This window comes from Hirundo rustica, chromosome 2 (genome assembly GCF_015227805.2).
Source record: "Hirundo rustica isolate bHirRus1 chromosome 2, bHirRus1.pri.v3, whole genome shotgun sequence".
NCBI classification, from domain to species: Eukaryota; Metazoa; Chordata; class Aves; order Passeriformes; family Hirundinidae; genus Hirundo; species Hirundo rustica.
In genome coordinates this window covers 87,272,576-87,287,458 of record NC_053451.1, presented here as the reverse complement: position 1 = coordinate 87,287,458, position 14,883 = coordinate 87,272,576, and the positions used below count along the sequence as shown (strand labels likewise).

The window sequence follows — 14,883 nt, the reverse complement described above, 5'->3', positions numbered from 1 at the left end:
AGGTCTATAGGCAAATGACTGAAGAGGAGTCGCTGACTTTTCTCAGTTCCTTGTTAGATTTAGAATTCTCTCATGAAACTTTTAGTTCTTCAAAAATGTGTACTTGCTGTGTGGAAAATACAGCTTTACAACACCTATGTGGGATTAGTCTCTGGAAGTGGATAACTTTGGAACACTTGTGTGGCATGGCTGATGGCAGGAGCTAGGATAAAACTTACTGAGACATATCAGCCAGTAGAGTGCTTATTTGCTAAGGAAACGGGCAATGTTTGTGTCTGCTGTGTGTATCTAGATCTGTATCTCGTACCTGTGTGGTACCATGGGCTGACTCAGCACACAGAATCCACTTCTCATCCTTGGCTGTGTGGCTGCATCCGCCGTGAGTTGCACGCTCCAGATTCTGGCTCCACTGCTGCCATCAGCAAAGCTTTTCAAGAACCACTTTGACTAAATCCACAAATAACACTTGCAAGCTCTGACTTGCCCAGCTTGTAAATGTCTTAGTCACCTGATGAGCTCCCTAAGGCTTTCTGTATTAGGAATTGCTAATGAGAAGTTTGTCAGTGAGATTCACCTCAGTCTGGGCTTCCTTCTCTCACCCCAGTGCTGGGAATAAAGACAGGGATTTGTGTCTCTGCCCTTGCTGGCACAGCCACAGCCAGATTTGTCACACCTGGTTGAGAACCATGGCTTGTGGGCAAAATCCTTGAGAGCTGCCTGTTCCCTGCTCTCCCATGCTTTACAGTCCTCAGGAGTCCATCACCAGCAGGCACCGTCCTTCCCCTCCAAATCCTTGTTGCAGCTCCACTGCGTCAGCTGTTGCACAGGATGCTGGAAACTGGGCTCTTCTTTTTCTGTTCTGTGCTTTTCACCCTTTCCCTCAGAAAGCAGCTCCAAAAAGCACCAGGTGGCTTCTTCAGTAAGGCAGTGAACTGCTGCTGATTTAGGTTGTGAGAAATCAGTGGGAATTTCACTGAGTGGAGAGATGGGAAAGTCTCATTTTGCCGGGAGGGATTGTCCGTGAGGCGGGCAGGATGAGTGCCGTGGGGCATTTCCAGGGACAGACGGTTTCTTGGGGTGAATTTATCCTAGGTTAGCTACCTCTAAGTTTGGGGTGAAGGCAAGAAGCAGCCTCTCGTTTGTTTCTGTGGCCCAAATGTTCCCCCCATAAACAGGATTCTTGCAGAGGAGCTGGCATTCCATGAGCAGTGGCTGGTCTGCTGGTGAGGCACCCAGGGGCAGGAGAAACTCTCAGTCTCTGGGTCCTGCTTGGACAGGCACAGAAGTGAGAATTACTTAATTAAACAGGGAGTTAATAGGTACGATTCAAATAGATTCAAGAGCTACCAACCTGAATCAGAAACCTCAAAATATATGTACTTTCAGAGAGGAAAACCTTGCCCTATCTCACATCTTGTCTTGACAGTGGCTTCTATCTTATATCTGTGGAAGAGGAGAGTAAATATAGCATGGAATTTCCACATGCACTTGCACAATTTTTTTTAATGATCTGCATTTTTGGAAGTGTGTTTGTGAGAAGTGTTAGCTCTGAGTTGATTTATTTAGTGCCATTATGGTGTTTTCCATTGTGTCACATCGTCTCTACTTCCCCTTCTCTGAGTATTCACTTCTTTATTTCTTCTTGGGCTCTTACCATTGGAGTCCTCAGAAGATGAGGATTATGATGTTTATGCAGATAGGGGATAGAATACTTGAACGAATTTCTGAGTTGGTCTCTATGGCAGAAAGATGATGTCTCATCAATATGCTGTAACTTTTTTGTTTCTTGGGGCTTTTATTATTATTGATTTGATTTTATTGATACATTCTTGTCTACTGTCAGGCTATGGACATAGATATCAGCAATATGATCACTGTTCTTGTTTTCATAACTTAATCAAGAGTGATAATTATTTAGAGAATACAAAACTGGTGAATATTGTTACTAAAAAGGTGGGGAAATAATTTTGTGTGGTGAGCAGATATAGAAAAAGAGATACTGAACATAACTATGTAGAAGAGGAAAGAAAGAAAAGTTGTTCCTTTTAGAAGATTTGATGAAATAAATATTGGAGTGAACACAGGAAATAAATAGTTTGACTGCATTAGGCTTGTCTGGCATGTTGTGATACTATGCTTGAAGAGAAGTAAAGAAGGTCTGACTGATTTTTGCCCTGGTTTGTGGACTTTCCCTACTGAACTGCTAAAAAACTGAAAAACTTTCCAGTTCCTCTTGCTTTAGGACTCGTGGCACTGTTGAGGAATAGTAGCTGTGTAGCCTGGCAGTGGGGAAAGGAGTGTTAATTTTCCCAATGGACAACTAACTAAAGCAAAATGCTGCTACTAAAGCTGAAATGTTTTTTTCAAAGTGTCAGGAAAAGATTTAGGGAAATCCTAAGGCCACTGGTGCTGCTGTGGAGTCCAGATTGCTCTTTGCAGCCACAGAGGGGGGCTGTTGGTCTAACAGTGGAACTTTCATTCTTTGCAAAGGGAGGAAACGGCATTACTCAAATTTATTGAGTATGGGGAAATGTTTTCCAGTGTGCTGATTTAATCAGAGTTCCGAAAAGCCTTTTTTCCCCCCATGAGTTATTATTGCTGTATAGACCAAATCAGTCTTTTCACAAGGTGGCTCCATTAAATTACAAAGTCAGGACAAATACTGTCCATTTTCTGAAGTTCTCCAGTGCTGAACTTGCTGACTTGAGCAATATTCAGTTTTTATTGTACTAATAACTGCACCATATGGATTTTTGCATGCAGTTGATCAATGCAAGGGCACTAAGTCAGCTCACAATGCACCTCATTCTCATTCCACATACTGTGGAACTGTGGGTTCAACTCACAGCCTATGCTCAGCTCCCACATTTTCACATCTGAAATTAATTTCCACGTAACCATGAGATATCCTGTGTGCTGAGAGTCGTAGCATGGATGTTTGCTTTCTGTTTGAGCTGTGACGAGTTTTCCACTTGGAGCATTTCTTTAAAATGTTGAGTTAGCTGCTTCAAAGGAAGGACAATCTTTAACAGAAAGAGAACCACAGAACCATTTAAATTGGAAAAGCCTCTTGAATCATCAGGTCCAGCTGTTGTCCTAACACTGCCAAGTCCATCATTAAACCGTGTCCCCAAGTGCAACACATATTTTAAATACCTCCAAGAATGGCGACTCCACCAGTTCCCTGAGCAGCTTGTTCCGATACTTGACAACTCTTCGTGAAGAATATTTTTCTAACTGGCCAATCTAAACCTATTTTTTTTTCCACCCTCCCTTCCTCACATGCACATAAAATCTGAATTTCTCACTAATTTGCTAAATTCAGCTGAACTATTTTGTTCCTCGTGTGCCTATTATTTCAAAGCATTAATATAGTGTTTTCTGCCTTGGCCTTTGCACAGTTTAACTGAAAAGTTAAGATACTATTGGTGAGTTCTTTGGATCTGTTGATTTTTACCCCACCCCTCCCTTGAACTGGAGGTCCAGTCTTCAGCTACAGAATGGAATTTGGCAGGTGGGCAAATGTGGGCTAGGTTTGCCAGCTAGGCCTGCATTGGAAGCTCATAGGAAAAAACTTCTGGTTTGGAATAAGACATAAATGAATATTCCTTAAAACTACTGTCGTCCCAAAAGATTTCTAGCACATCAGGAATTCCCCCGTGAGCTGTAAGCTGAGTCATACCCATTTAATGAAGAATGTTGCGTAGTTTTTATGGACCTGGTTCATTCTTTGTTGTCAGACTCCAGTGCTGGCAGGATTTTGCTGGTAATTAAATGGCTGATAAGGACAGGCTAGAGCAGGAAGGCAGGTGATGGAAGGCCAAAGGGGCTAAAAGTCCTTCCCCCTTCCAGGAAGCCACCAAAGGAGGATTTCAGTCTCTCCTCTGATTCCAGTTTCTGCATATTTCCCTCTTGACAGGCAGTGGGCCATCCCCACTGGCTTCTCTTGTGTGCTACATTGCCAGAAAGCAGGTCAATGTCCTCCCTGGGTGAGCAGTGTCTTCCCTGACAGCAGCTCCAGAGTGGGCCAGGAATTGATACTGGATGAGGCAGAAGCTCCTCCAGCTGCTGCTTTCCTGGTACACTTGTTTCCCAGCAAGATTCTTGTAACTAAGCTGAAACACAAGTGCTTTCATCCTGCCATGGACTCATACTAAGAGCACTCAGGAAACTTTCCAGAATAGCTAATTGGTTTTGGTTTGGGATTCTCTTTGTGTTGTTTTTGGTTTGTTTTTTTTTCTTTTGGGAATATTTTATTAGTCCCTTAACTATGAAATGGTCAGCCTGTATCTATTTAATTATCTCTCCACCCACCCCCTTAGTGCCCTACCCTTTTTTCTCTCTTATGGGTGCTACACTCCAGACGCTCTGGCTTGTTTAGGGAAAGTAATTGAGCTGTGATTTTTCACAGCTTGCGAGAGTCCCATGTGAAGCTTGTTACTGCAGTGTGAGAACATCCCACTCACTTCCTGCTGCCACTCAAGGACGACTTGAGTGTTATCTGGTAAAAACTCCAGGAGAGTGAGTGTACCTCCTGAAGATCCCACGTTATCCAGTGCCAATGACACTCTGACTCAAACATTTGCTTCACGATAGGCAAATAGAGAGTGAATTTTCAGGTTTTAAGTTTCCAGATACAGGGTCCTTTCTGGAGGACTACCATTTGAGATCCCAGCTGGACAGAAACAAAGGGATTTTCTTAGAAAGTGGACATAAAATCTATGTTGACACTTCCTTCTGCTTTCTGCACTTCTCTTGGTACAATGTAATCTGCTGTTTAAGATCAGCTGATCCAACTGACATCCTTGGATCTGAGCAGCTACCATTACACAGTTCTGCTCAAAAAAAAAAAAAAAAGTTTGTTCAGGACTGTCCTCACATTCCATATATATATATATGTGTGTGTGTATATATGTATATATGTATATATGTGCCCACATTGAAAAGGTCATGCCCTGCTTGCTGCTGGATTACACAGCATGAAGCAGCACACTAGCAGCAACAAGCATGGTTAGAAGTTGTGTTCAGAGGGCTGCTGAAGAGCGTGCTGATCCAGACATCTCAAAGGCTGCTTTAGTATGTATGTGACTAAAGCACCAGCTGAACATGAAGTCCATCAGCGAGTGGCATTAGACAAAAACAGGTACTGGGCAAAAGACTCAGTTTTGAAGCAGAACCTGTTTAACACAAGGTGACTGAATGCTCTTCCAGTTGCACCAGCCACACAGTAGAAGCTGGGATTTGTTAGAATCCCTCTTCTAACAAACTGACTCATTGAGAGATGCAGTTGTCATTGTTTCACAAAGCCAAAACACTGGAGCTCAGAAAACCTGCTCATAATTAAAGGTTGGGAAAACAGACGAAGCCCAGTTAAAGCTGTAATTAGTGTTTAAACATCTGGGTGAAATAGTGTCAGCGCAGGACAGCTTCATACTTTGTAAACTTCTCTCTTTACCTCTCATTCAGTCAGGCACAGCTCATCATCAGCTGAAGCGCAGAGCAGAACTTCCATACGATTCCACCACCGTGCTCCAGGGTTGGGAATCTGCTGTTCACGCACATTCTCATCCTGCCTTGCCCCAATTTCGTGTTTCCTTCACATCCTGCACTGAGCTGTGGCCAGGGCTGGGCCCAGCATGTCTGCATCTGTGAAATAAACACTCACTGTCCCTTGACTGGAACGGTATAATCCTGTTCTGATATGGCCTTACACTTTAATGAAGTATCTAATACCTTTGAAATAGAGCTCATGATAATTAAACTGATTTCACGTTAGGGCCATACTTCCAACTTCAGACTTCCCGATTTTAGTACCAGGCCAGAAACTTTTTATGCTTTTAGTCTATTTCTCAGCATTGGCAGAACAGAACTGCCCTTTAGGAGCACCACACTAATTGCCAAAATTAAGAGTAATTGTTTCTCTTGTTCCTTTACTTGCTGGGAGGGAAGTTTGCACTCCTGGTAGTTTCCAGATCTGGAAGAGTAGAGCTGACTCATGGCAGTTTGGCCCTGATTCTACTCCAAAGAAATGTTTTAAATTATCCAAAGAGCTATGAGCTCCATGATTTCCAGGACAGCCTGTCTTCTGAGCACTTGAAGATGTTTTTTCCTCTGGTCTTTTTACTCCAGACAGAACTTCCCTTGTGTCTGAGCTTCAGTCTTTTTCACACTGCCTTTGCAAACAGTCACCTTGCTGCCCAGCTTTTGACCTTAACATTCCCCCACGCTCAGCTTGTCCTCCCAGCACGCTGCAATATTTTCAGCCCCATCTAGATTTTTATGCAAGACTGCACGTGCTTTGTCAAAATCTCACTCCTTTTCATTTTTACCTCACCATAAGATCATAAGAGGTCTGTCCTCTCCACAGTTCTGTGATGGTGTACCACCTCACCTTCTGCTTAGGAGACTTTTCAATGCATGTCAAGAGTGACTACTGTAGAGGCTGGAGTAGGTACCTCAGGAGGAGGCAGCAAGAGCCATCTTGTACATGTACTTACCATACACAGAGGTTTCTTTAGTTATACCCAACTTTTGCCTAGTTTTTTTTTTCATCCAAACTCTTGTCAATTGCAATAATGGCTTCCCTTTAAGGCAGCTCTTTTGCTTTCTCTAAGTAGGCAAAACAAAGGTGCTCTTCAAAATTACCCTGGAGAAGCAAGACAGGACACTCAAGGAGCACTTAGGCTTTGGAGAAAAACATGGGTTTTCCCCTCTTAGGAAACTGAAAACTGTGTGTCAAAGATCTTCATAGTTCACTATGGTTTCACCGGAACTGGTGCTCAAGGGGAAGCTCTTCCAAAACAAGAACTAAGAATATTTTAATAGTGGCCAAGGTTATTTGCATTATCACAAGGGAATGGCTCACACTTTTGGGGGGAAAGGGTGGGTCAGGGAAAGGCATTTAAATTACTTGTGTTTTGCCTTGTCTTGTTCAAAAGGAAATGTTCTTAAACCAGAATTTTTTGTTCCTGCCCTCACTGATTAAACCACAGCAGACTATTAGCATCTCAGAATTAATTTCTGCTTCTATCCTCCATGGAATCAATTCCAATGTAAACACCTGCTGGGTAAAAGAGGTGGCATACGACCTTAAGCAGCTCCTTTTACCTTGAAGTTACTGCTTATCTTCCCAAGCTCCATTTGCAGAGAAGCAGGCCCTGGCATGTCAGGAGCTTAACTGCTTATTCTTTATTTTCATGCAGTAAGAGACTTGTTTGCTCAGTTACTCAGAGGGAAATTGCATACAAATGCAAGTTGAACATTTCATGACCTTGTGTGGCTCTGGAAGCACTCAGATTTTAAGAACAAAGGAGTTCCAGCAGGTTCCTATTCGAGAGAACTGTATCTTTGAGCTTCTGCTGGTGGCACCAGGAAGGCAGTGGCCTGACAGCCGGAGAGTTTGTTCACATAAAGCGAGCTGGAAAAGCTCCCTTGGTTAAACACATGGGATGCTCAGATTTTGTTGTACACAAAACCTTTACACTAGAGGGAATATTAGCTAAAATATACAATTCTTACTCTTTTACTGGATGGATTCTGATAAACACCTGCTGCTGTAAATTGGTAGCAGTGCCACTGAGTCCTAAGTAAATTTACAGCGCTAGTGTCTGTTAATGCTTTCTGACAATGAAAGGGTTCATTTTTACTCGGCTTCAGCTCAGAGGAATATATGTAGTCACTGGAGCTTGCCTTACTGTTAATGAATGGAAACAGGCACCTTACAGGGACAGATAAATCATACCTAAGAATAGCAGCATTCTTGTTCAGACCCATGCAAGAGCAGTATTACAAAGCCATGGGCGTAGCATAAACAGCAGCTGCTCTCCTGCCTGATACCTGGAAACTCAAGAATGTAGACATTTTTCCAGCTTTTTGCTATCCAGTGAATTTTCAAGTGGGTGGCACGGCATAACCCTGAAAACAGTTCCTATTCTCTGCTGCAACACAAACCCACGCTGTTGAGAAGCCAGGTTTCATCTGCAGTGAAGTTTCTGGTAACATAGGCTCTGTGTGCAGTAGATTTTGGCCCAAAGGCTGTGCCAAGTGGAGGCATGCAGACACAAGTTCAGAAAATACAAGGGGAACAGAACTACAGCAGACAAATCTTGAAAAAAGCATATTTATTTTAAAGTACAACCCAAAGTTGTATCTGTAAGAAATGCACATGGTATCTTGTTTCTTGTACAAGTCTTGGCTGTGTGCATTTCACTTCAACTTAAAAATGCATTCAGGTTTACAAATGTACAAACAGCATAAAGTGTATTACAGTCTCAACAGAATGCTCTTACATTCAGCCACTTTGCTCTTAAGGTTTTGTGTTGGTTTTGTTGGTATTTTTTGTTGATTTTTTTTTTCCTTTTTTACATTCTTACAACCTGTGTTAACAAAGACAGCCTTATTTTAAAAAAATACTCTGCATTTTAGCACAAAGTGCCTTTTGATTTTAAATTAGAACTTGGAGGATAACACTGGAAAAAAATTTAAAAACCCAAACTTTTCATGAAAGTATTGCATGCCAGGACCATTTGAGAGTTCAAATTGTTTCCTAAATAAAGATGGCAGATGGTAAAATATGAAACCAGTGAAAACTGTTCATATTTACAGGCTTTAGCTGTAGTTGGGATTTGTGACCACACCCAGACATTTCCAAGCTTATCTGCAATCTCACACTACCATATTGCAGGACAATTTAAGAAGGAGCGAGTGATGAAAGCATGACTGATGGGGGAGTGGGGCTGGGGAAAGCAACGGCCTGAAAATGATGTTTCAAAAATTTGCATTCAGAATTGTATTGTGACCCAGATAAGAGTTCTTTCTTTTTGCTTTAATTTTCATGAGGATAGTGTGAATTTGACCAAGGATCTGAACTTCGTCTTCCAATTGTGGGGCTCCAAATTCTCCAAGGATTGTAGGTTTGTCCCATATCTTCAGCAGGATTGGCAACGGCGGCAGCAGCGGGTGGCGGTGGAGCAGCGGCAGAGTTTTCACTACCCATGAGATCAATGCCTGACAATGCATTTGCTGGAGTGGTGAAGGGAAGGCCACTGTTGAGATTACTTGACCAAATGGAACTGCTGAATGGAGTGGTGGACCACAGGCCACTGGGGCTGCCCAGGATTGACTGCAGTAAAGACAGAGCAAGGTAAGTGGCAGGTTGGTAAGCCTCAATTTCCACCTCGTTTACAGCCCCCCAAAAAGAAAAGTATCTGAGCAGCAGCAACAAGAATCCTGCTCTGGAACCCCTTCCATCCTCACTGCGACACAGCTCTGGCCTCCCATGACAAGAGCTTGCCCAGAGGAACCACACTGCCTGGGAGCTGCGTGGGCTGCAGGGCGCAGTCGCGTTACAGCTTCCGAGCTGTTCTCATTTCAGCTGAGATGTCCCCCCCGTAGCAGTGCTAATTTAAGCACTGTGAGTATTCAACACACGAGGGCCAGAACACTTAAGCTTAAAGAAACTAGTTAGAATGAGGTAGATAAACATGGTTGAAGTCTCAACCAAAAAACTTCAAGTTGCAATGGAAGGTAACAGCAAAGTCCTTTTTTCATCTTTCTTGTTGTTTGCAAATTTATCTCCCTGTAGTCAGACCTTGTCTGTTTTGGATGAATCTACTTGTGTTCAGTCCCACTGTACCTATTCCATATTCCCAGTATATAGTTCTTCCCCATCCAGAATTTCTCCAGATGAAGGGAGAACTGACCATTTATCACTGCATTCCATAAAGTCTCCCCTGGCTCAAGACACTTGGAAGTCTCTGACAAATGGTCATGGTGCAGATGCAGGTGGAGTTGCAGCACACCACAAATGCATCTGGGATATATAGGACAGGTACAGCAAGCCTAGAGAACACACAGAGGAACATAAGGCCCAGATTCTGTCAACTGTATTTTACTAAAGCCCAAACAGTAGCAGACAGCAAGCAGAGGAACCTGACGTGGTGTGGTGGAAAGTGATACCCGGAAGCAGCCAAAGATGGAGATGAGAAAGGTTAGCATAACTTTCTGCTAATATTAGCACAGAACCTGCTACATGTAGGCTTCTGGCACTACATAACCCCGTGTCAACAGATTTAATGTACATATGCTGTAAATTCAATTTGCAAATATACTGGAAACTTGATACACCCAAAGGCAGCAGACTTGTTGAGTAAGCGCTGTTAGGTATAAACACCCTTATGTCCAGATTTAGTGGCTGGAGATAAGGCACTCCTTCCCAAGATCTCTGCCCTTAGATAACACACACTAAAGGTTAACCAGTATCAGGGTACCCTGCATCTGAAGATTTAAATAAAAATCCCCTTAGGAAAGAAAACAAGGTAGAATCTGAAAATTTCTTCCTTTAAGGTTTTTATTCTCTGCTTTGGAATGAAGACAGGCTCAGTCTAATCATACCTGAAACTGGCTGGATGCTAACACACCACAAAATTTGCCACCAAGGGCTGGACAGGAATTCTGAGCATTACTTGGGGGCCAAGACATCAGGACTCTCCAATGTCACTGAGAAACTGAGCCAGACCAGGGTCACAGTGTATTACTGTCACAAAAATAAATGGTTATAGTTAAGCTATACCAGCATTAGACTATTAAACCTACAGCAGGAAACACTCACTCTGCTGCTTAAGAACCTATCCTAACACACTAAAAGTCCACCCTATTTCCTGCTGCAGGCAAGAGGCAGGAACTATTTGCTCCTACTTGTCCCAAAAGTGTTTGGGAGATTGTGATAGAAAGGCACTTGCTCATACATCAGGAGCAACCAGAAAAGGAGCAGCAGGGAAGAGCACCTGCTTGCTATGCCCTTTCAAGGCTGGTGGAAGGAGGTACAAAGTGGCTGGCAGGCAGAACTACACACAGAGAAACTGAACAATGGGGAGTAGGAGAATGGTTAGAAAGAAACCTGGGGAGAAGTACCAGCAAGGCAGCAAGGCTGAGGGGAGATGGGATCCAGAAGGCAAACGATACTTAGCACAGAAGCAGATTTGTGCATACAGGGAGAAAGCCAGAGGAATAAGGAAGGAGAACAACCAAAATCCACTGTCCAGAAACCTTCCTAGAAGAAAGAGTAACACAGAAGCCACTGCCTAAAGTGCTGTTTGCGACAATGACTTTGGCTCTTGTCCCAGAACAGAGGAAAGGGCAGGTCCCTGGCCTGGTACCTGCTCTCTTATCAGGCACCTAGAGCAAGGAGGCTCAGTAACAGGAAAAGCAAAGCTTTCCTGTTCTGGCCTGCCATAAGCACTTGAAAATACCACTATCATTTATAACAGCTGTGAGTATTTCAGTAGGTTTGCTACTTGCTTCTTGTTTATTATGTGATCTTCTCCTTGAGTAAGCTCCTAAAATATCTTCTCCCAAATCAAAGTACTTAAATGGAGTACCTGACAATTCTTCTATACCATTTGTCTGGCTTCCATCTTGATGCTTCCTGAAGCACACTTCTAAATATTTTTCAGAAGCAGCTGGGAAATATGAGTTAAAAGCTAGAGAGCTTGTTCTGGTTGTCCTCAAGCCCTCCCCTCTCAAATGCTGAGAAACCTGCCCTATGTGTGACCAAAATCCAAACACCTTTCCTTACACAGCTTCAGTGCGGTTCCAGCTCTGGTTGTAACCACATGACAAGGGCAGGAACTGCAAGCCCGTGTCTATAAGAAGCTGTGTGACCTTCTTTGGCTTCCCCTGTCCCTGCCTTCCCCCACTCCATCTGAACTGCTCCCAGGTGACGTAAACACTGCCTCTTACTCACTACAAAACCATTTTCAGAAGTCAACATGAAGAAGGATTTCAGCTGGCAGTGAAGACAGCTGTTGCAGCATAAGTTCTAGTCTGACACAAGGATGACAGTGCAGCACTGAAATCTGAAGTTGGGGTTTTTCTCCTTCTTTTGCTATACTCAAAATCTTCATTGAAATAAGTAGTGTTCACCTTGTGTTCAGTCCTTTTGTGTTTTTTCCTAAACTGAAAAGAATATATTTAAGGTCTTTTAGATAGCTTTTTTTTGGGACCTTTAGTTAATTTACAAACAGGTGCAATACTGGACTCAGAAAGCAGAATCCAAGTGTGAAAGTTATCATATTGCTTATTTTGCAACTATCCATCAAACTGAAGTAACATATGCAGAGTCCAGCCAAGGCACAGGAGCAAACCTGAAGGATGTGGGAGCAGAACACGCTTTTTTAAGTACTACAAGATGCTCTTGTGACAAATATATTTTAATGGGAAGCAGTGTACATGGATTCATCATCCACGAGTGAGGAGACTAATCTTCGTCCAACAGCCATGTTAACTTAAATACACCAGGATGAATATGTGTAAATTGACTCCTCCATTACTCTTCAGTTGATTTATTTTCATCCCCGATTCCTCTGAATTAAATTAGATGGCACATACAGAACAGGTTGGTAACAATAATAAACCAGTGTATTTGGATGGACTGAATACTTACTGCAGTTGTATGAGTTGGGGAACTTGAACTTGTTGGCCAGGAGGGTACAGAATCTATAGCTGAAGGATCCCAGATAGATGATGGAACATTATTGAATTCATTCCAGTTTCTCTGAACATCCTGCCCATAAGCAGATCGAGCTAAACCAAGCTTGCTAAAAACCTCTAAAAATAAAATGAAATAAAAATGAGTACATTACCCTTTCTCTTCTTCCAAGTACAGTACTTTTCACAGTTATTTCCCATATTTTTCTAGCAGGTCCTGCTGCAGTGATATTAGAAGAGGTCACACAATAATACAAGTCTCATCTCATGTGACCAGCATCAGACAGGGCCACAAAGTTTGTCACGGTTACAGTGGGGAAAGAGAGTTGAACACGTGCTGTGGGTAATTCAGTAGTAAGCATAGCAGTACTCTGAGTCCTGGCAGGTCTCTGGGACTGCAGCACTTCCTTCCCAGGTGATTCCTGGTAGGAGCACTGGGAGTGCCCCAGTCTCGACCCCATCTCTGCTGTGAGAAGGAAAAGGGAGCACCAGCAGTTGTGGCTTGCCTGCTTCTCACACGTGGAAGTGATGCCAGACATTTTACTGGTGCCCTCAGAGCTACAGGTGCCAAGTGTTGCTGATGAAGAGGAAAGAAACCCACAGCAGCAGCTGCCATTGTTTGCATTTCCAGCAGACATCGAACTGTTGCAGTTAACAGCATTTTTTCAGTAGACACCGGTGCCACATTCAAAGTTTACTTTGCTTATCATCTTTTCTGCCACCTCAAAACACACTACAGGTGCCCAAGTACAAAAATCCTCCTAAGTACACAGAGCATCCACACCCTGCAATCTCAATACGTGGTCACCTTTATTATATTTATGGAACTTCAGGCAAATATTTAAATACATTAATTAATTGCTGGGTATAGTATACATCAGTTCACTGTGCAGCTATACAAATATTGCAGGAAAACACAAGAGGAAAGCAACACGAGGGGTGGGCCATTGCCTCACTTAACAGAGCAACAGTTTTAGGCAGGTGTTCATGCTTAGGAAAAACACAGGCCTACTGGGACATTTGTGGGACCTACAGTCAAGTTTTGGGGGAGGGATGGAGAGGAAGAAGACTAAGGAAATTAACCCCCAAAATCCAGAAATTTTACTGCAGCAGAGAAACTCCAAACCCAAGCATTCTCAGCCCATCAAACACCCTATGAGATTTCAGCAAAACACAGAACATATCACCAATTTTTTAACAAATGTTCCTACATAGTCTTCCTTTCATGAGTGAGGATGGAAACACTGTCTGTGCACTTAGACCAGTGGAATGAAGACACAAGATTTCTCTACCTGTATTTGAATACAGAAAAATATTTGAACAGAAAAACTCACCTCCAGTTAAGTTAAAAGAGTGTCCGAATGCAGAGAAGGAGTTGAGAGGTGTGAAATCAGGACTGCTGGGATTGCTCATAGGACTCCACAAACCTGAACTACATTTTATGGAGGAACAGGAAGGCAATAAACAACTCATTAACACAGTCATATTGACAATATTAACTTACTGATCTATATACAAATGTATATGTGTATATGTATGTTTAGCTATATATCATTTTATATATATATAAATAAATATATAGTTAAAATATACTAAATAAATATTTAATGGTGATCAAGAGTTAGGAAATCAGTTTGGTTTTAACAACAGATTTTGGTGATATACATTTTCATGTGTATACACCCACCTTGGATTAACACAGTAATATAGACACAGCGCTCTTTAATCTGTAGAATGAGCATCAAACAAACACGAGAGTAGCTCTTTTGATCAGTGTTTCAAGAAACTCATGGAGTCCCAGCCACAGTACAGTTTTTTTTCTCAAGCAGATAAAATTTACAGTCACTTGGAAGGGATACAAATACACTCATGGACAAGCTTCTTAACAGTAACAGATGAGTTAACTGGAACCAGTGTTAAACATCCCCCAAAACAAATGAAAACTCCGAAGCACAAACCTCACTCAGAAAACAATTCCTTTGCATATAGAACCTTGAATTCAAGTCTCTTTCCTACTTCCGAAAGTTTACTGCTTTTTACAACTGAGGGGCTCACTGCCAAAATGTCAGAAAAAGACATGTGCCTCATGGAATGTGACTGAGTGCAGCTCTATCCTGCTCCTACTGAAAGCACAAAGCCCACTGCCAGTTCTGGTCTCGGTGTTCAAACGGGAGTGAAAGGCATTGCTGTACACAAGGCACTCCGCCTGTCAACCTTCAAGTGACCTTGGTACACACTCCTCAGTGCAGAGAGAGCCGAGCTGATTTCTCATAGTGTGGATGTCCAGGAACACAAGATTGTTGAGTTAATTGGAATGAGGAGGAAAAAGCTCCCATCACATCCAGAACACCGCTCTCTCTACTTTTGAGTCACTTGCTACTCCTGAACTTTTCTGCA

At 42.6% G+C, this 14,883-nt stretch overlaps 1 protein-coding gene across 1 annotated transcript in view; it reads right to left on the bottom strand.

The window, feature by feature from the left end:
* Positions 1-8,105: 8,105 nt before the first annotated feature.
* The window catches only part of TMEM131 (transmembrane protein 131), a 93,091-nt gene continuing 86,313 nt past the window's right edge, over positions 8,106-14,883 (bottom strand). The window contains exons 39-41 of the mRNA XM_040055027.2: positions 13,821-13,918; positions 12,443-12,606; positions 8,106-9,121 (exon numbers count right to left, since the gene is read on the bottom strand). Of these exons, the coding sequence (XP_039910961.2) occupies positions 8,825-9,121; positions 12,443-12,606; positions 13,821-13,918 (559 nt within the window). The 3' untranslated portion in view covers positions 8,106-8,824. The remainder of the gene's footprint in view (positions 9,122-12,442; positions 12,607-13,820; positions 13,919-14,883) is intronic.